Source organism: Neolamprologus brichardi, chromosome 4, assembly GCF_056152115.1.
Source record: "Neolamprologus brichardi isolate AB-2024 chromosome 4, ASM5615211v1, whole genome shotgun sequence".
Lineage (NCBI taxonomy): Eukaryota > Metazoa > Chordata > Actinopteri > Cichliformes > Cichlidae > Neolamprologus > Neolamprologus brichardi.
Genome location: NC_142107.1, coordinates 6,534,382 through 6,554,986, shown reverse-complemented (window position 1 = coordinate 6,554,986; position 20,605 = coordinate 6,534,382). Strand labels below are relative to the sequence as shown.

The 20,605-nt window shown below is 40.8% G+C and overlaps 1 protein-coding gene, 2 long non-coding RNA genes and 2 other non-coding genes across 7 annotated transcripts; 2 read left to right on the top strand and 3 right to left on the bottom strand.

Moving 5' to 3' along the window:
• Positions 1-71: 71 nt before the first annotated feature.
• On the top strand, positions 72-3,534 carry LOC118455701 (uncharacterized). The gene is made up of 4 exons (XR_004844234.2): positions 72-270; positions 934-1,007; positions 3,112-3,163; positions 3,322-3,534. It is a non-coding gene; the product is annotated as an uncharacterized LOC118455701 (long non-coding RNA).
• A 3,301-nt stretch (positions 3,535-6,835) lies between these two features.
• Positions 6,836-19,822, top strand: fbf1 (Fas binding factor 1). Of its 2 annotated transcripts, XM_087839682.1 has the most exons (31): positions 6,836-7,381; positions 7,536-7,566; positions 8,538-8,582; positions 8,678-8,723; positions 8,833-8,875; positions 8,971-9,021; positions 9,102-9,243; positions 9,374-9,454; positions 9,587-9,634; positions 10,863-10,988; positions 11,084-11,213; positions 11,408-11,571; positions 11,664-11,757; positions 11,844-12,287; positions 12,380-12,445; positions 12,533-12,603; positions 13,197-13,246; positions 13,760-13,807; positions 13,902-14,030; positions 14,137-14,237; positions 14,348-14,554; positions 14,864-14,971; positions 15,120-15,259; positions 15,416-15,534; positions 16,213-16,335; positions 16,436-16,612; positions 16,691-16,867; positions 16,964-17,101; positions 17,172-17,271; positions 17,358-17,473; positions 18,762-19,822. In XM_087839682.1, the coding sequence occupies exons 1-31, from the start codon at positions 7,379-7,381 to the stop codon at positions 18,843-18,845; spliced, it is 3,402 nt and encodes a 1,133-aa protein (XP_087695808.1). In that variant the 5' UTR covers positions 6,836-7,378; the 3' UTR covers positions 18,846-19,822. The 2 variants fall into 2 exon arrangements, with proteins under 2 accessions (XP_087695808.1, XP_087695809.1); XM_087839683.1 differs by lacking the exon at positions 9,587-9,634.
• On the bottom strand, positions 18,590-20,230 carry LOC148102916 (uncharacterized). Of its 2 annotated transcripts, none has more exons than XR_015718978.1 (5): positions 20,100-20,230; positions 19,741-19,808; positions 19,504-19,564; positions 19,251-19,317; positions 18,590-19,049 (listed from the first exon to the last, which is right to left on the bottom strand). It is a non-coding gene; the product is annotated as an uncharacterized LOC148102916 (long non-coding RNA). The 2 variants fall into 2 exon arrangements; XR_015718979.1 differs by lacking the exon at positions 20,100-20,230 and adding an exon at positions 19,944-20,093.
• Positions 19,151-19,220, bottom strand: LOC118455702 (small nucleolar RNA R38). Its single transcript, XR_004844235.1, has one exon. It is a non-coding gene; the product is annotated as a small nucleolar RNA R38 (small nucleolar RNA).
• LOC118455703 (small nucleolar RNA SNORD49) lies at positions 19,391-19,462 on the bottom strand. The gene has a single exon (XR_004844236.2). It is a non-coding gene; the product is annotated as a small nucleolar RNA SNORD49 (small nucleolar RNA).
• Positions 20,231-20,605: the final 375 nt, after the last annotated feature.

Here is a 20,605-nt window from a genome sequence, read left to right as displayed (position 1 = left end):
GATCTAACCCCCCCTCCTTGATCCTAGCTAATCCTCCATGGTAATCTCCCCAATCATGTGAGCGCCAAGGCTGGAATAGTCAGATTGTTACACCACAAACTCTGCCTTTTACCATTCAAGCCTTTCAATGGCGGAAGACGGTTCAGTGCTCTGAACCACCAGCGTTCCCAAGGCAGGAGATCCTTGGGGTAGAGCCATGTGTACGACTATGATGGTCCTCACCACTATTGCTCTCATCCTACGACAGAGGTTCTTCAACAAAATCAAACCGTGAGTCTAACTTTATAAACCCCCGTTTGAATTTTCACATCTAGAAATGTTGTTTTATTTTTGCATTTAACCCCCTCATGTCAGTATTTGCTCAAGCAAATGCATGAAGAATAAAGAGGAAATTTACCTTGAGCCATTGGAGAAACACATTAAATAGCTAATTAAATAATTGACACAAAAACTATACTTTTAGCACATAAAAGCCATATCTGTTTCATATGAGGGGAACAGCATGAGAGACTGGTTTTCATTGATTCGAAATCAGCCATGTGATTATTTTAGGGCTTGCTTCGAGCAGCAGCGTGGTGGATTAAGTGGCTGGCTATGTAACGACAGTGTATTCCAGCTTTTTTTTAATGGAGACATGAATGGAGGAGGAAAAAAATATCAGTGCTCTTGAGTTTATGGCTACTAATTGACTTTAAGTGCAATCATCTCAGGCCCCTGGCCCTGCTTACCCACTCACACTGCAATAGCAAACAACGCCAACGGCTACAGCACCATGGAGCACGGCAGCATCTAGCTCACTATTAAGACTGAAAAAAGCAAACAGAAATAAATGAAACAGGAAAAACTGTGTGTACATTTTCCATCATCCAGATCTTAAGATTTTATCATGATAAAAGTGTACATTGTGCTCTTGTTATGTATCACCTCCCACAGGCAGAGAGAGGAGTTTGAGGAAGACGTGCCATACATGAAGAGCAACGGAGCAACAGAAACAGAGAAATGACTGGGTAAGAAAACACAAACAAATGACCTGAAGGGAAGCATACTGAGAAAATGCAACACCTTTTCTTCAAATTTGAGAACATGTGAGCGACAGATTAAAAAGCGGCAGACAACAAGATCCGATGGCTTCTTTAGTGCTTAGCGCTGGCCAGATTCCAAAGTTTTAGGATTTACAATTCCCATAATTCAACTTACAGCCCAGGTTGTTAAATGCTGTTGAAACTGTGTCTCTGTTTACAGGTTGTTAAATCGCAGCGAACCTCCAGTGCTCATTAAAACACTGTTTTTAATGAGGAATCATTCAAAAACAATCAGGATTTTCAAGGAAGTTTTCAAAATCCTGATCTTTTATGAATGTGCTTGTGATGAAGATTACGCAATATGTTTTGTTCTAGGATTTGACAGTGTTTATACAGTCAGTTTTTAAGAATCCAAATCACACTACAGAACTCAACATATGATATGTACAAAACATTTTTGTTGTAAATCGAAAAGAAAACTCAATTCATTAAATAAAAACATTACAACATACTTAAGACCAACACACCAAAATTGAGAATCACGACGGGTGACGGAAAGACAGGCTGACAATTATGAGGAAATGGTGTGTGTGTGTGTGTGTGTGAGAGAGAGAGAGAGAGAGAGAGAGAGAAAGAGAGAGAGAGGAGGGGTTTACAAAGGGGCTTCAGACAAGTGGAGAAAGTGGAGCAGTGGAGCATGTTGGAGAGGCACAGATGCATAAAGAGCCAAGACGCCTGCCCCACATTTGGCTTTTAAGTACTCACTGCTACACTGCTAACACTAAATGATTCAAAGGCAGAAGAAACAATGCACCATCTCTTTAGAGGGTTATTATAAATACATTGCCTTCCTGGAACCGCAGTGTTAAATGCGAATGTGAAAGATCGCTACATAAAATAGTAAACCTGTGCCCCACTGCAGGATGGAGGTTTCATGTAGGTCACAGGCCACCTTAGGAGAGCGCTTTTACGAGGGCAATTGGATTTAGCTGAGTCAGAATGACTATTCCTTTTAAATCATTATTGTCCAATGCCATTCATGACTTTGCAACTAACAGCATTTCAGCACCACACTGTGTGTTCGCAGTGTTTACAGTTCCAATTGCATAAGTGGTGTTTTTTTCTGAACTTCCAGCCATCTCTTAAAATGTCATTAGTCATTGCAAACCAGAATTGTGAGTGGAAAACCTCTTCCTGCCTTAGTTTATTTTAATTTAGTTTGCTTATGTGTGTCAGATACACCGTGTAGCATTTGATTGCAGTAAATTATTCCCTATAAATAAACTGTCTTTAAAATTTGCGGCAATGTCACGTGTTTCAAAATCATTAGAGGATCATTTCCAACAGGAGTGAACTGAGGCACGCACCCTCGGTTAGCTTTATCACAGGAGATAATGAGAGAAGTCATAACTTACGTGCATTCTGACACATTCCTGAGTCGATCTAGTCTAACGTGTGCTGGATTTGGGCTGTTCAGTCTGTTATGACAGAGGAAGGAAAAACCCCACTGATAAATCAATTCTGCAATAAAAAAGAAAAAAAAAAAGAAAACATTCCAACATTTCTGACATTCCAGGCGCGATATTTTAAACATAGATTGAAAGATCTGCCAGATCCTCTGTCATCTCTAGAATACCTGCAAATGCTGTGCTGTAGTGATGAAACTGAAGGAGGTTTCGTAACTTTTGTAAACCTTCAAAAGATGCACGAAGAACAGAGATGCCTGCCTCACATTTGGCTTTTGAGGACTCACTGTTACTACGCTAAATGATTCATGAGCAGAACAGCAATCCATCATCTCTTTGGAGGTGTAGTATAAATACATCACCTTCCTGAAACCGCACTGTTAAATGCCGGTGTAGGGGAACTTAATAAAGTAGTTGACCCCCATAATGAACCACAGCATGTTAGCTTCATGAATCATCTTCTGGAGACAGCTGTTTTCCCACATCATTCCCACTTTGCATTTAATATTTACATTTTTTTCCCAATTACTTGCTCCTCCTCCCCTGCAGACGTCATTTGTTAAATCTTAAGTTGAATAACCCAGAAAACAAGTCTTAATTTATTTTGTGCTTCTTTTTTTCAGCGGCCTCTTGATGTCAACACTTGTTCCACCGATGCTACAGGACAGACTTCATGTAATCTTCTTTGTATTCTCTCAGTGATCTGATTCTAATTCATCTGCATTTGGCAGCTCACAGTAAGGCTCCCACCGGGAGTGAAAAAAAAAGAAATAGAGGGCTACAAAAACAATGAGGCTTGTTTTGATCATGCCTCCCCCCTATCTGTCCAGCAGATGTTCGTTTTACTGAAGAGGAAACAGCAAATGAGTGAACATGGGTATGTTTCAGCTTGGAAGACAAAACTGGACAAAGGCTGAATTTACAACATCGCTAATACTGCTGTCTGCTTTAGAGTCAAAATGTATCTTTAGCTTGTGAATTTGATCAGATTTCCAGGGTTTAAAGTAACAAAAATGTGCCTCCACACAATAAAATGCCACAATGTTCTTCTCTGATTGTCTGATGTTTTACTTTGACATATAAAATTATTTTCCATAAGGAAAAACAATAGAACAAAACATTTTCATACCCTCCAACAATATTACATTTTAAATCTTGCAAAATGTATGTTTCATTCACACATGGTGCAAGTAGCTTCTAGACCAGAGAAGTGAATCCAAGGCCAAGATGCCTTAAAGCTGCATTCTTTTCTAGTGGCCAGCAGGGGGCGACTGCAGTGGTTACAAAAAGACTTCTGGTTATGTTACTGTGACCACTTGCAGTCAGCTGCCAACTTTAAACTAAGTTTGGTGTTTCAGGACGGTGATCAAACAGGAATAAGACGGCAATAAGACAGTTTGTCACTGAATGGGGTCAAGTTAGCAGTTACGTTCAATCTGTTTGTGATCAGCTGTGATAAATCTGTGGAATTACATACACAGAAATTCAATTTAACGATTAACATTCAGAGTTCAGCAAAAAAAATTCTTCAATTTGAAACTGAAATTTTACAAATTCCACAAGAAAGTGGGAGGTAGTTACTCCAGGACTGGCAATTTAACTGCAAAATAACATAGGTGCTCACTATATTTGAGCATATAATCAGCCATTGCAAAGACCCACATGACAGATGAGTTGTACTCATTGGAACAGACTGGCACAGACTGATTGCAAGGCGTTTGCAATCTGTCTACATTTCTAAATTAGATGGCAATTATTTGCAAACTTTTACGATTTTGTAATTAGAGTCTGTGTGGTTTGGAGCATGACTGCTTGGAGACAGGTTGCCTCTCACCAGGCAACCTGTGCAATCGCCTCCTGATCAAAAGTAGTCACTCAGGGGTTGAAGGTGTTGCATGCTCGAACTACGTGCAATCAATTGCTGAATGTGAAAGAATTCAATGTCCTTACCAGGCAACCCCAGTTTTTTTTTCCTTTTTCACAAGAAGGTTGGTGTCCTGTTTTTACTCTATTGTTACAGAGCTGTTATATTAGAAGTCCTCAGCTCTCTCACTCGGCCACCGACGTAAACATTTTACTGATAACTTTATGGTTTCAGTTAGAAGTTTAAAGTCATACTGAATAAAACATGAAGTTCACTGTTTTAACATTATTATTAATGCTACCAGTTGGAATTGACATTGTTAGCTGAAGGGCGTACACTGTCCTCGGTTTTATTGTCACTCCCACCCCTCCTTCATCAGCTGCTAAACTTTAGGCTTCATATGGATTTCACTAACCAGTATGACTACTTACATCTTTTATACTGTATATAGTCTCATCTCACACTATGGTTAACCATAGATTACATAAAAGATGGACGCCTGTTTGGAGGCCTGAAAACAGCTAACACCACTCAGGGCTAGCTAACTTGGTGAGCAAAGTCCATTGACATGCTAATTTTGGCAATTGGAAAAATAGGCCTAAAACAAAATGTTTTGACGAGAAAAACTGAACAACAAACTCCATTACATATATTTTAGTGCAACTGAATGCTGATCAAGACCAACCACCCATGCTCCCATGTTTTGCATAACTTCAAGCCTTAGCAGAATTTTAATGGGAACATTAGGGCAAAATTCACATGTCATGAATACAGAACTTAGCTACAGTGGCCCAAATGGTTTTTGCAAAAGGCTGTAAACATATTTATATCGGTGGTAAAACTGAGCATTTTAACATGGTGTATCTGCAGATTGACTCACTTTTGGAGTCAGGCTCTATTGGCTCAACCAAGGAAATGCTGTGCTCAGCACTTCTGTGTTGGCATTATTTTTCACCCCCTAGACTGCTGCTTGTGATTTTCTCAGGAAAATGAATCCTTTCACATATTTTAATTAAACTGATTTTTTACTTTATTTGCAGTCAGTTCTTGTGTTTTTTTCTCCAGGAGAAGACTGCAAATGTAACACTTTCATGGGTAAATCATAGCATGACACATACGTTTTTTTCCTGCTTCTTTTCCATATGGTTTGTGTAAAATTGTTGCACGCAGAGGGCTAGACCTTTGGCAGGATGCATCGCAGCATATCATACAAGTATTTATTTTCCACTCGGTCAAAGTGCTTTTTTTTTGCCTCCTATCAACATTTAAAACGTCAGCTGACATTACAGTAAACAAAGCACTCCTGTAAAGTATACTGATCACATGATATGCACAGCAGATAATTTAGAAAATAAATAAAATGTTATTTGCACACCCAGGTTACTTTATCAAAGGCAAGTTGCCACAGATTATCACTTGTGTGCATTAGTCCGAAAGTCTCGACAAAACTGCAGAGTCAAAATGAGGCCTGTCCACATTTGCCAGCAGAGGAAGGAAACGTGTCTGTTAACAGCTCCTGTCTGACTCACCAATTCAGCGAAAAGGAAACAATATCGAGCATGTACAGACCTTATGTGCTAAAACTGTTTTGATATTACAATGAATAGGAAACAAAATCAGGTCTAGTTGTATGTAACTCTGTAACACGATGAATGATGGCTTTGAGGAATGCGCTTACTGGAAGACGACAGTCCTCCTGCACCTTAAAACACAGTCCACACAAATCATCACAGAAAAGAAACTTTACAGTTCAAGTAAATGTTAAACATTAGATCAATATTGGAAAATGCCATTAAGATATAAAGCTCACATTCAAACATTGTCCTTTATTTATCCATTTCAGAGCTCATGGGAGGGAGAAATGACTGAATTCGAACCCAGCGCTAACCACTGCACCTCTGTTCCACCCTACATGAAAATTCGTGTTTATGTATGAGCACATATGCATGTATAGCTTCAACACTGTGGGACAAACTTCCCTTTGCCATCAGAAAGGCACAAAAAGCTCAGTTTAAAAGGCTTTTAAAAATCTACTTGTAAACTTTTAAAGATGATTACTCTTTTTTTCATTGTTTTTATAATGACTTTTATAAAATTTCAAGTTTAGGTTAAAGGTACTCTTCTAGTCAATTTGCAAGTTGTTTCTGACAACAGAAAAGGCTTTAAAATATTAATAGTATTAGTTTAGTCCTAATAGCTGCTGTAGTAGTAGCAGTAGTAGTAAACTGATTTTAAAATATTACTTAGCTCTGATTTGCCTTGAGTCATTTTCTAAGCTTTGATGCCACCTGCTGGTAAACCACTTTGGCAGACCTCACTAAGCAGGCCCAAGCACTGGTTAAAAATACCAGCTCATGTTCAAAACGACTAACTTCAGTGTTTTTAGACAGCACAAATCAAAAACCTTTTTTCAAACGCCTTTCCCCGAAGGCTTCCTTGAAACTACTCTACCCATAATGCACCTCAAACAGTAAACAGGAAACGTATGTTTTGCCGGTCGGCACGATTGTGGCACCCGCTACTCCAGCCCAAACACCGAAGCTGGTGGTTTACTGCGTATTTTGTATGTAGCTACATTTAATGCTAATCACAAGCCTGGCGCTGGAACACTAGTTAGCTTTTGTTTGCAGTGTGGCTAAGGTGCAACTCTCTGTGAAAATGTGTTGTGTGGGGGCGCTGTGATTTGTTTTTGTTTTTTTTTACCGTTAGTCTGCTGGCCAACTTTAAGATGCTAAACGCTAAACACAACGAGCTGTATGAATACGTGACTATTTAAACCACAGTAATTAAGACGAAAGGCTCCAGTCGTGCTATGTTCTTGACAAATGCTAGCTAGAGTAGCTGAGCGGTTGCCAATGGAGACAGGAGGCGCTTATGTGTGTTCATTTTATGCTGCTCTTAAACCCAGAGCTGCTAACAGTGACGATGAAATGATAAATAAATAAAAAATGGATTCTGCTCGGTTCTGTTGCACTGTTAGCTTGATGACTACTCTTACACTGTAAACCCACCAGCACAGATTGAACATGGTAAGTCAAACTGTGCTCTCCCTCGACATTTTTTTGTATTTATTCATTGACGATGTAACGGGGTTTCATTATCTTTGAGGATCATTTCATTATCATTCACTTTTTTCATGATTATCTGCTAAATTAATAAACTTATTTTCACTGCTATTTTCAGGCTACAAAGCCGAAGGGGAAAGCCTCGAAAAGTAAGTTAAAGTTGTGCTATTTGAATCCTACAAACTTTCCTTCTTTTTTTAAATAAACTTTCAGGAGTATCAAAAATAAGGCCTGGGGCCCAGAATCAATTCGACAAAAACTTCTAAACGGTCTTGTACCAAGTAGTGATTTCCAATGTTTCTGTGTATTTGTTTTAATGTGTAATGTGTTTGCTTATATTGAGTGTAGCTAACATGATTTATTAAGGGGTTATGTATATAAAATAAATAAAAACACAGTGTCTTTATATAACTATTATTTTGTATTTGTTGCAATTTCTGCTCCTTTCTTGGCCAGATTACTCTTTAAAAGGACACTTTTAATGTCAGTGAGACTTAGGTGGATAAATAAAGGCTTCTATATAAGTAAGTTTGCCCAAAACTGATTGCAGCTTCTACCTTGTGACAGGAATGTTGTTTGTGGCTCCAAACGACTTGATAGCAATCATGAAAAATATGTTTGACAGACAACAAGTCATTTACAAGAGTTTAAAAAGGATGAATCTCATTTGGTACAACACTGACCCGCTGGGTGGCTTTGAACAATCTAAAGCAAGGCATAAAATTAGACTTTTAACTGATTTACAGCTTGATAAAGAGCTCTCCCATGGCCATTCATACTACACCAAAGTAATTAAGTAATATATAGACAATTAATTTTTGTACAGTGACAGTTAGGGGAGTTTCACTGGTCTGGTCCACTTTATATTAAAGTATGTTGTATCTGGCACACAATTACATCTTTGTCCCTCGTGATTGTACCTCAGCAAAACATTGACTGTAAAATGATAAAAGCCTATTTCTACATTAAAATATAACCCAGTGTGTCTCCGTCCTCCTGATCCAAAATCATTGGATCAGGAGATGTCGTACCACGACAAATACAGATGTGGGCAGCAGCAGTAGTATGCCTCCCCTGCACCATGCTGAAGTTGACTGTATACCTCTGTTGCTTTTCTAAGGTTCATTCAGGGATGATTTGCTTGACAGCTTGCTTGATGATGACAGTAAGTGAGCACAGTTGTGCAGTTTTATCAGAATTAGTGTCTATCTTTATGTTAAAGTGTGTCATAATATTTTCTTGCAATAATTTGCCAACTAGAGCAGCCAGTAAGGACAAAAGCATCACGCGGTGGACCTATGTATAGGTAAGTTAGAAGGAAGATTTGTGAATTGCAATGTGCCAGCTGTAAATTATTACTCCTCTTCATGTTCTGTTTTCTTTTCCTGCTCATCTGCTACTGATTATATCTTCAGCACGCTAGCACAGGAGATAAAAATGGATGGTGCGGACACTGAGGTATGTAGGATAATATGCAAACTGGGTCATATTCACCCCGTTTTTTTTTTTCCTTTTGTGTTTATTTTGTCTTTTTATATTTTCTTTTGTCCAAGGACTCGGATGTGTCAGCGGCTGATCCCAGCGACATACTCAAGAGCATGAAGGTGGGTCATTAATTGAGGTTGCGGCGGCAGAGATAAAGTTCACACTGCACGTTTCACTTTTCGTCTCTGTCCTCGTGCAGGACATGGACGACATGGACGCTGACCTCTTTGCATCAAAGAAGAAGCCCCGTTCGGCTCCCGCGCAAACAAAGCCACTTGTTAGCGAAGGACCAAAGAAAGACTCTGCTGTGCTCGAGAGCAATGCAAAACCAGAGGGAGCAGGTAATTCAGTGCAGAGTGTTCTCGCATAAATTACTTTCTCATTATTAGCTCCACATTATTACCAGCTTTGAAGTTTTACATTAATAGCAGCGATCAGAAAAAGGCTTTTGTCTACCTTTGCTTCCCTCAGATGAACCCACCAAAGAGGGGAAGAAGCCGAACTCTGCACCTTTATCCTCAGCGCGGAGTTATAAGAAGTTCACCTTCTCTGGTAAGCGAGTCTCCCCCCTCCCTGTCGTGACATCCGCTTCCTTGACTGAGCTTTGTATAAATGAACACAGTGCAGATGTGTTGTTGACTTGCAGCTTTGCTTTGTTTCTCTCAAAATGTTGCTTTAACTCAGACAGCGGTGGTGAGGATGAAGGTGTTGCTCAGACTTCTTACGCTAAAGGTACATTACTGTGGTTGATACGTGTTTAGTCCTGTACTTGCAGTTAAGTCACATCAGTGGGTGCTTGTGGGTAGTATTTAACAGTGGAGGTGTACACTGTAAAATGTTTGCTATTCCAAATCGAATCAACAAATCTGGAAGTATATGGAAGGAATTAGATTTGCATTTTTAGATACGCTGAAAACCAAGAACAATGATCCAACTAGCAGATGGAATTCCCCTTCAGTTATTCCAATATTATATCTATACATGTAAAGGGGCAAGTATAAATAATAATTTGAAATTGTGCCTATGGATAAAGCTCATATATCCAAACTTAATGTCACAAGTTCATCTGCACTCTTCAATTCTCTCTGCCAGTAAAGTTTGTGGTGTCGTCAGAAGTAAAATGTTGTTTTTGACGGTGACTATGAACTAAAGCATAGAACATATTACAATTAAAGAGATTTTGCTCAACAATGTTCAAAAACTTTGAGTGAGCAATCGTCAGAGATTGTTGACAGACATGCAAAACACCTAAAACAACAGATTTCTGCAAAGAAAAAAATAGATTCTGTTTGATCTAGCTTGTGTACACTTACGTTTTTGACAACAGACTATTTATATTTATATTTTGTTCAATAAATGGCAGATGGACATGATCAGAAATATTACTCAGGTTGACTGTGAGTTCGTGTGAACTGTAGCCTCAATTTCCTGTTCTTAGCTGACCGAAATCGCATCCAGTATTGTCTTCTGCTGTAGCCCATGTGCTTCAAGGTTTGACAGGTTCACTCAGAGATGCTTTCTGCAAAACTGGGTTTTTCAAGTTATTTGAGTTAGTGTTGCCTTCTTATCAGCTCAAAGTAGCTGCATTAACTACTCTAGATTCAAAGTCACTTAAATCAGCTTTCTTTCCCATTTGGATACAAAGTTTGAACTTCAGCAGGCCATCTTGACAACATCTGCCTACCTCAATGCACTGCCATGTGATTGGCTGATTAAATATGTGTGTTAATGAGCAATTGAAAAGTGTGCCTAACAAAGTGGCCACTAAGTGTATGTTTCACAACTGGGAAATGTGTCACTTAATGAATCCAGTTCAACAAAGTACAGTTTCAAGTTATTGTACTGGTATAGCAGATAAAAAAAAATAATAATAAAGTAAGTATTTACGTGTTTTATTACCCTTTTACACTCTGGGGCCCAAATCCATTATTCATGATATAAAGACTCTTATTTTTTGCAGATCTAGACGACCCCCTGGATGATTTGCTTCCAGGTGACTCAAAGCCCGACTTGAAATCTAGCTTCTCCAAACCTGAAAAATCTGTGCCATCTCCTTCAGCATCTCCCATTCTAAAGAATGAAACGAGTAAGCCTTAAACTTACCAGGATCCTTTAGTTTTCTTTCTTTTTTTAAATAATCCCCAAATGCTGAATGCTTGTGTTTTATTCTTTGTTGATCAGCTAAGGCAACAAAGAAAGGCGAGCTCACGTTTGAGGATGATAAGGATGACCTAATGGATGCACTCGGATTTGACAGCAATAAAAACAATCCCAAGAAAAAGGAGACACCGCTTTGGTCTCCCAAGGAAAGGTAACAACTTTTTTTTTCCCTCTCACTCTCATTGTTGTCTTTATTTATAGCACTCAAATGATGAATAATTACTGTGGTATTGCTTTGGGCTGCAGCTAAAAACATAACCAAACTCTGACTTTACAAACTAGCCTCACTCTGGTTTGTTAGCCTAGCTGCTTTTGTGCGTCACCTCTGTTCCCTGTTGCTCTCAGAGCCGACGCCCCTCAGAGACCTCGTACCAGAATTGATGAGATTCTGGAGAGTTTCACGTCACCGCGTCTTCTGGAGCGACCACCAACGGGTGAGAGGAAGGATGAGTTTCAGTCTCAAGAAAACAGGACAGGAACACAACAGGAGAAGACGTCTGCTGGGAAAGGTGATCGAGCACCATAGTTTTGTCCTTAACTTGGCTGTAATTAAATACTATTTTAAAACAATGAAGTAGCTAATCATTTTCCCAACTATCAGAGCCTCGTTTAGATGATGACCTCACATTTGGATCCTATCAGCCCACACTGGGATCCACTTCTGAAGGGCGTCAGTCTCGTAGACAGTCTGTCAGGTGTGCCCAGGTTTTGTTATTTACAGTTTGCTTCATGCCTACAGCTTTCAGCAGGACAGAAGTAATCTTTTTTTTCTCACGACCAGATTTTCTACTGAGGACATGAGTGTATCTACGCCAGAAAAGAAGCCAAAGCCCACCACTCCCACATCTTCTCGACAACGCAACTCAGCCGACTGGCTGGGCCTCAAGACAGAAGATGAGCCCGTCTATCTAGAGGAGGGTGTCGATAAGACAAAAAATCCAGCAGAGGCTTCAAAGAGCCCCTCGTCTCCTTTACTGGAGAGAAAGCCCTCATTCACTGGTAGCCATTCCACATCTGTTGCAAAAACGCCAGAAGAGAGCTCAGCCCCAGCTGACAATACCATTAAACAGGCCAAGCCTGAGGTTTCTAAGACCCAGAGGAAAGAAGGGGATGATGAGGATGACTGGTTAGCTGGGGCACTGAGCAGGAGGAAAGCTCTGTCCGCGTTAAACACAGAGGCAAAACCATCCAAGCAGGAAGAGTCTTTCACTGACTTCAGTGTTAGGTACGGTGCAATTTGAAGACAATAAGAGAAATGCTACAGAGACAGAAAGAGCATGTTCTCAGTAATGATTGATAACCTGATCTCATTTTTAGTAAACAAGTAACGTCACAAACTCCCAAAAGCAGAGAAGACATGCTTCCTTCAATCAAAGAAACGAGGTAAGGGGTTTGTTGTATAAGTCCATTAAATCCATGTTAATGTTTTGGCCCTTTTTTAAAAAAAAAAATTCTTTATATTTTATGTAGTGACACTTTTCCCGGACGCCTCGGTCCTGCTGCTCATTCCACGCCTGTCAGAGAAGAAAGGTCTAATCATGGTAGCTATCCTTCCATCTTATTAAAGTCACTGATTCAGATTGCCAGCAAATTTGCCCAATTTGCACATTTACAGCAGAAACCCCTTTTGACCAAATAAGTCATGAGCTCATATTTTTCTAAACCGTGTCTTCCTTTTCTCATACACTCTCCTTCTGTAGTTAACGAGTACACACCCACAGGCGAGTGTTACCTCCCTTCCACCTTAGCATCATCCCCATCAAACCCACTCCATCCATCAACTCTTAGTTCGCCTTATCATTCAGTTTACTCTGCTAGCGATACTGATCCCTTGTTAGCCTCTGCTGTTAGCATTAGCCAGCCTCAGCTTCAGTCCAAACCCCACCACTTTCCATCCAGTACAAGATCCAAGGTGCTAACAGAGCCCACTCAGGCTTCAAATGAACCCTTGCAACAACTACCTTTGCCCAGCCCCCTGTCTACTGCACTGCCCGGCACAATGTGGTGTAGGTAATCTCAGGGAAACGACTCAGTTCACTAAAATACCATCAGATTTCTCTCCAGTGCCTTAATATCAGATGTAGCGCCTCGGTGTGGTTGTTACTCATGTTTTTTGTTTTGTTTTTTCCTGCAGATCCGCAGCAAAATGCAACGCTAAACACGTCAGCTGCTTTCCCACAACAGGTACTGTTACCTTCATGCATCAAGGCTGTCATAATTGTAATAGATATGTTTTACCTCCACCAAGGAGGTGATGTTTTTGGCACCGCTTCTGTGTGTACTTGTCCTTCTGCCTGTCTGTGAACACGAAAAAATGGAGAAAAAGTCTTATAACTTAGAATCTATGATTCCTAAAAGTGCAGTGTGTATTGTCAGCATATAGAAAATGCTGTATAAAGATTTAAAATAAGTCACTGTTGACCTTTACGTCATAAGCTCAAATTATTCATGTCCAGTTAATTGCAAATCAATACCTATTATCCATTACCTACTCCTACATAACAAAAGCCTGCAGTTTGTAGAGCAGTAAAAACAAGTGCAAACCTCTTTAAGTACATTTAAAAAGAACAAAGAAAACAAAATGAGCGCAGAGGAACTACAACATCGTTCCCTTTGAAGTAAATACCACCCAAAGACAGGTTTGTAGTCTCTGAGTTTTTCTTGTTGTCGTTTTTAATGCTTTCTTCTTTGGAACAGGCATCATTTTCAGCCGATAGTCTGCAGCAGCTGCTTCTCCAAAACCAGGTAAGGACCTCCTCACTTCCACAGACCTACTAATGGATGTAATCACCAGATTCATCCTTTAGTTTGTTTTTAATTTGGCTACTCTCTTTCAAAGCTGATGCAGACTCAGTTGCTGGGCCTAGGCGGTGTGGTTGATGCGGGACTCCTGCAGAGACTTAAAGAAAAAGAACAACCTGCAGACTATCAAGCTTTACAGGCCCGCGTCATCCAGTTGGAGGGACAGGTATGTCCTCATGTGGTGACAAGAAGGATGTGAGGTGTGATGGGGGGAGCATTGTTACTGTATTTTTTTTAAATTTATCTTTAACGTTTATCGTGTCATCATTCAGGTCAAGACTTTGCAGCTGGAGCGAGACCAAAGCCAAATGATGCTGGAGAGCATGCAGCAGCGGCACAAACAGGATATGGAGCTCCTGGAGAACGCACACAAGTAGTCCATTCCTAGACCACATCAATTTATCAATTCAGTTTAGCACATGAAACTGTGAAAGTCTTCTACATACACGTGTCTGTAACCCAAGTCTCTCTGTGTATTTTCAGAGCTCGTGTGAAACTGCTCGAGGATTCGGTTGCCCAGCGGGAGACTCAAGCGCGACATGAGTGCGAAGACCTGATGGAACGCCTGGCAACGGTAACGCGAGCGGCTGAGAAGGAACGCTCAGAGCTTCAGGCTCAGTACCAGCGGAAAATGGCCCAGGCCCAGCAGGAAAGAGACTGTGAGGTGGAGAGACTCAGAGACCTTCAGAGGTAAACGTAGGAAAACCTGTTTTATGGCAGCAGGTTGACTATGAAATGAAAGCAAGAACAAATTTTGTACAGTTAGCGACAAATTTACTGGCTGTGAAGTTGTAGGTTCAAACGACAACACCATAGGAAAGAAAGAAAAGAAAACCAGCCTTCTTTGCTTTATTGAAATTGGTTTGGGTTTTGGGATTTACTCAACTAAATTATCCAGATAACTCTGTGAAATAACTCAATAAGTCTCCAAATATTTTGTTTTTTATCGCAAATAGATGACTTTAAGGTTTAGTGTATATTTGTTGCATTGCTGCTCAGAAAATCTATCTTGGACATGAAGAGAGACTATGAGGATCAGATCCACAGGCTGAAGAGGCTAAAGGAAGAAGAGATCGATGCTGTTACAAGCGCAACATCTCAGACCAGGTAAGAAAATTCCCAAAAAGTCTAATTTACAGTCATACTTTAAATTTTTTTGCTTCTTTTTCTTTTGTGCACGATATCAGCACCAGTGCTGATACATGTAGCAAGCTTTTCGTGTATAAAAAGTTTTAATTCCACCGTCTTTGTCCAGGTCCGTGGCAGGGGTGATTGAAAGGATGGAGCAGTTCTCCTCGCGGCTTGGAGAGCTTTCCTCTCGGGTGGAGAGCACGCACGAACACACCGCTCACGGCCTGGAGCAGGAGGCACGGCACAGAGATGAGCAGCTTCGAAGTATTTTACACACACACACGCGCGTGTACTTTGTACAAAATGGGTCAAAATGCAGATTGTCTGAGAACACGATGGCTTAACGTCATTCTGTGTGTGTGTGTGTGTGTGCGTGTGTGCGTGCGTGCGTGCGTGCGTGCGTGTCTGCGTGCGTTTCAGCAATGCAGGGTCATCTGGCCCAGCAGCAGAAAGCCATGGCAGAGGAGAAAGCATACCTGAAGGACATTATTTCCAGGATGGACACTCAGCTTAAAGAGCAGCAGAGACAGCTTGAGAAGGTGATTATGAGAAATGACAGTAACAGAACAAGATCATACACCGGGACCTGCTGCAGTAGTGCATCAACGAAAAATGTCATACTTTAGATTTCCAAACACTCTCTTTGCATATTAAGAAATATTGCCGAATCATTTTTACCTCACACCAAGAGACAACTAAGTATTTGGAATTTGTAGAAATATGGCCGAGCGCTTGATGAACCAATAAGACTAAATATGGGCGAACAAACAAAAGCGTGGTTCATGTTTAATTGAAATCATAACAATAGAAGTAGCTGCGCAGACTGAGAAGAACAAAAAGACAGAAGATGGTCGTCCTGTGTCTGCAGAGCCTCACACAGACAGAAAGTATGCACCAGACGTGCTTCCCAACCGCACTGAGCTGATCTCCGAACTGCCAGAAGCCTCACATCCAAAAAAACTGCTTTTGATGCTGAAGAAATAAAGCCCAAAGCTCATTTTGATGTACGATGTTGACAAAAAACATGCAGCCACAGTCATAAACAGTGGTCTTCTGTCCTTTGGCAGGTTCTCTAAGATGCTCAGAGCATCCTACTTATTCATTTTTAAACTATACTTTATAAGTGTGAGGAAAACAGCTAAACCCCCCTCCTATAATATAAACTGACCTTCTTCTCATTAAAGACTGAAGATGCCATTTAATTTTGCATGCTTTAGGAGCGCTGGAAGATGACAGCAGAGCAGGCCAAAGCAGAGTCGACCCAAAGAAGCCTGGAGGAAGAGCGGTGTGTCCTCACCACGCAGATCAGCGTGGAGCGCGAGGAGCTGGAGAGAGCCAAGGTGAGGCCAACGAACATCTTCAGCAGCAACGCAGGTGTTTTGCACCAACTTGCCGCAGCTTGACCTTCACTTGCTTCTTTGGCCTTCTCTGTGTTTTCAGAGCGCGTTACTGGAGGAGCAGAAGTCAGTGATGCAGCACTGCGCGGATGAGAGGAGGAAGCTGGCGGCAGAGTGGGCACTCTTCCACGCCCAGGAGAAGCAGAGGCATGAGAGGGCTGAGCGTGAGGTCAGCAGTCTGTTGGAGAAGAGGGAGGGCTCCATCATAAGTCTGGCACAGGTGAGCTTGAGCTTTAGGTCATTTCTTTAGCCCACACAAGTCGTGAAAAGACACAAAAAATGTAAAAACCTTTTGTAGGAGCAAGCTGACTTGAAGCTTCGCACGGCCGAGCTGAAACAGAAGGAACTTGCTGTGGCACGGGAGCGAGAGGCTCTGGAAGAACTTAGAGAAGAGCTGGACAGAGAGAAAGAAAGACTAAGCAGCACGGCCCTGAGACTCAAAACACGAGCCCAGGAGGTCGAGGCATTCAGCAAGGTAATTTCACACTACACCAATCCCTGTGTGTAGTGTGTTGGACATGTTTTTTGTCCATCGTGTGTTCATATTTTCCCTACACCGTGTTCTTCACAGCTCGCGGCAGACAAGTATGAGGAGGGGGAACGAGCGTTGCAGGAGGCGAAACGATTGGAGGCGGAGCACGAGGCGCGACTGAGAAATATTCACACCCAAACAGAGCACCTGAGGCAGCAGGAGCAACGGATTTTAAAGGTATGTGTGTCACTTTATGAAGCACATAAATGAATGAATGTGGTGGTTATCTTAACACTTATTGTTACAGGAGCAAATACGATTAAGTCACCTGCATAAGGATACAGAGAGGCTGGGGCAAAACCCTCCTCTTACACCTCTACCACAAATTATTGCCCCCATTTTACCAGGTGAGGCTGAATGTTGGTCTTCTCTACTAGCTTAAAGTAACACATTTTCTGTGATCTCTAATTGGCCTTTGTTACTGTCCCTACAGACTCAGTTTCAGAGCTGCCTGCAACCCTAAATGTTCCTCCTCCAGTTTCATTTACCAGCTCTCAGTCTATGGCACTTCAGGCCAATCTGGCTCTGTGGAGATATACTGCAGAAAAGGTGAGCACATTTTTAGTTGAAAATGTCAAATATCACTAAAACAGAACTGACAAACAGCAGCTCACATACTCTATTTTTCCTTACATGTGAAATTTCTACCCTTATTTGAGCCAACCTTATTCGATCCTAAATTAAGACACAGGTCTGATTGTTTGTGGATGTTTTTGGATGAAATCTATTTCAGTGAAGCCAAACACATCTTCTTCCCACCACCCTGGCTCCAATTCCACATTCACCTCCGTGCAGAAGTAGCAGCCAATGTGCGTGACTGAGTAATTGGCCCAAAACCTGCCCAAAGAAATTGCACATCGTAGACTTCATGGCCTCTGTTTATTTCTGTACAGCAGCGTGCTATACTTACATTTTTAATGTTCCTTGGGGTGGCTGTGGCTCAGCAGGGTAGAGCAGGTTGTCTTTTAATTGGAATGTTGTTGGTTTGATCCCTGACTGCTCCAGGCAGCATGACAAAGTACCCTTGGGGCTCAGGTAGAGTAGAAAACCAGTCCGTTTACCACTCTTTTGAACACAAACGTCTGCTCTGGCCAAACAAAATCAGAATGGGCAGCAACCTTTGGAAGGTTGAAACCAGCCCAATGCTTTCCTATTTCCATATTTATCAATTTACTGACCTAAAATTAAGAAACCTTCAAAAAACTGGGACTGTTCTGTAAGGAGAGTTCAGCGTATCCCAACATGTGCAATTGGGATAAATAGTTGATAACCAGCTTTGCATGACTAAGTTAACCCAGGGTTTCACATGGAAAGAGTGGCATTGAGCATCTGACCAATCACAATTATTGCCAAAGCACGAGCCAAAGTCACCATAGAACCCTGGAGTCACCAGGATAGTACAGGCCTCAGTAGTAAAGACAGCAATTTTTACATTTAAGAAACCTATTAATCCATTTAGTTTTAAATTTATCCTAAACAGACTGTACTGGTTTATATATTCTTTAAGTTTGTCTAAGATTTTAATAACAAGTCTTCAGTTATTCATTGCATTGAGGTTTGTTCGTATCTTTTATTTTGGTAACTGTTGCTAAACTGTTGGTGGGAAAAATGGAACCACAGCAAACAAGCCAAAAGAAAGGACTTCAGATAAACACAAGTGTTATGATCCAGTACAGGCTTTTATTGCGCTTTGGAAACTCAGTCAACATGAGGCATCACAGTGCACACAGCTTTTTAATACAATCACTATTTGGCCAGCAATGCTTGAAATCATTTGTCAATAATTCAAGTGTTCAGATTTTTGACTGACTGGATTTTGTTTTTCTGTCCCCAACAGGACCGTGAATACCTACAAGAGGAGCAGTTTTTTCTAGAAAATCTGAAAAAGAAATCTTACAGATCATCTTTCAGCACAGATTGACCAACACATGCTGGGCTTTCCTCCCAGCACATATGGAATCACGTTACTTTCTATACTTCAATTTTATACCTCATTGTAGTTTTATTAAAAAACACGTTCCTGATCCAACATGGTTTTTATCTTTCATAAAGACAAATACTGAATTTAATAGTCTCCTCTGGCATCAGACTTGGTTGGTATTCCGTCCTTCCACACCAGCTCAATCTGCAAGTTAGAAAATAAAATAATAAATAAGACCGTAACACTAAAATACAACATGATCAATACAATATTCAAGCAAAACTTTGCTATAAAAACATCAGCAGTCAAGCCTCAGGTTACCATGACTCCACACTTGAGTTCAGACAGGGATAACTTGTATCATCACTGGCTTGACTTTAAAATCACAACTCTTGCATGATTTACCTGCTCAGGACCTGCTGTCTTCAAGGCCAGAAAATCATCTCCATCCTTTCTTCTGCTACTACAGCACCTGTACCAGGAAACAACATGTGGATGACCGAGTGCTCAGATCACACAAGCTGAAAGCAAAGAGCTTTGCAGATTCTCAGAACAGCTTTCCATCGTCAGTTATCGCATCAGACGGCACTTCCTATGCAGAAGTTTTCATCACTGAACAAGTGGCAACAGAGATCACAAGATCCAGTGCAATACAAACCTTTTGACTGTGGTTCCTTCCTTAGGCACTCAGTGGGAAGGAGAACAGATGAGCCACGAATCTGCAAAAACACAGGTCATCAGTGAGGATCCATCAGCAGCATGTGGGTTTCACAAATAAACACAGCAGCTCAGATACCATGGTTTTCCACAAGGTTTTGTTCTCTCGGACAGGGATAACAAGTTCATCATGTGTACTGCACTGACACAAATGCATGTAACTGTTAACCAGTTTTACCTTAAATCAGGAAATGGAACTTCGCCCTGTTACAGGCAGACAAATGAGTCCCTCTGCATCATCCAAACCTGTATGAGAAGTTAAATCAGTGATTGGCTGTAACGTGACACAAGCAGCATAAGATGGTTCGTCAAAAACGTAAATAATCAAATTTATCGTGCTTCTATTCTGTGTGCCAGTAAACATGATGCATGTTTCCTTACTTAAACGAAACGCTCATTCCACCACTTTCTGAATCTTCGACGGCGTGAACTCACTGCACGTGTTCACCCGGCTAAAGAGCAGCTAACAGCTAGCACACGCGCACAATTAAAACTTCCACATATTGAAGTCTCATTAAAAGCTCCTCGAAGTCTCACCTGCTCACGGTGGGTCACCAGCAGCAACCTCAACATGTATACATGAATATAATTTAACAAAAATGAACTGCATGGCGAGAGTCAAGAAAGCTGCTCGCGCTTGTCTACTGCCTGGAGAAAAAGACCGGAAATCTCGCGTGATAACACTTTATGTGTCGTACGCGTCACATGCCACGTGACCGTGATTGGGTGTGGTTGAAAAGTTGTTTTTTTTTTTATTGTTTCACGCTAAAAATGTGTAACAACCCAATTACCATCCATGGATATTAATAATAACAACAACAACAATAATAATAATAATAAAGCTAAAAAAAACTAGCTGGTGATATTGTGGTCCGCTTACGGTTACTGCAAAACGAGGTCAAGTGATCACATTTTCTAATGTTCTATATTTTTGAACTTTAAAACATTTAGTTGCTATTTATTGTTGCAGATTCTTATCAATAATACTAATAGAAATGTATTAATAAATGATGTTTGGTTATAGATTTAGATGACCAGCAGTA

Coding starts and splice junctions, on each gene's coding strand:
- fbf1 (XM_087839682.1), top strand. Junction 8,583..8,677: donor CAGCTTGCTTGATGATGACA/GTAAGTGAGCAC, acceptor TTTGCCAACTAG/AGCAGCCAGTAAGGACAAAA. Junction 10,989..11,083: donor CATTCTAAAGAATGAAACGA/GTAAGCCTTAAA, acceptor TTTGTTGATCAG/CTAAGGCAACAAAGAAAGGC.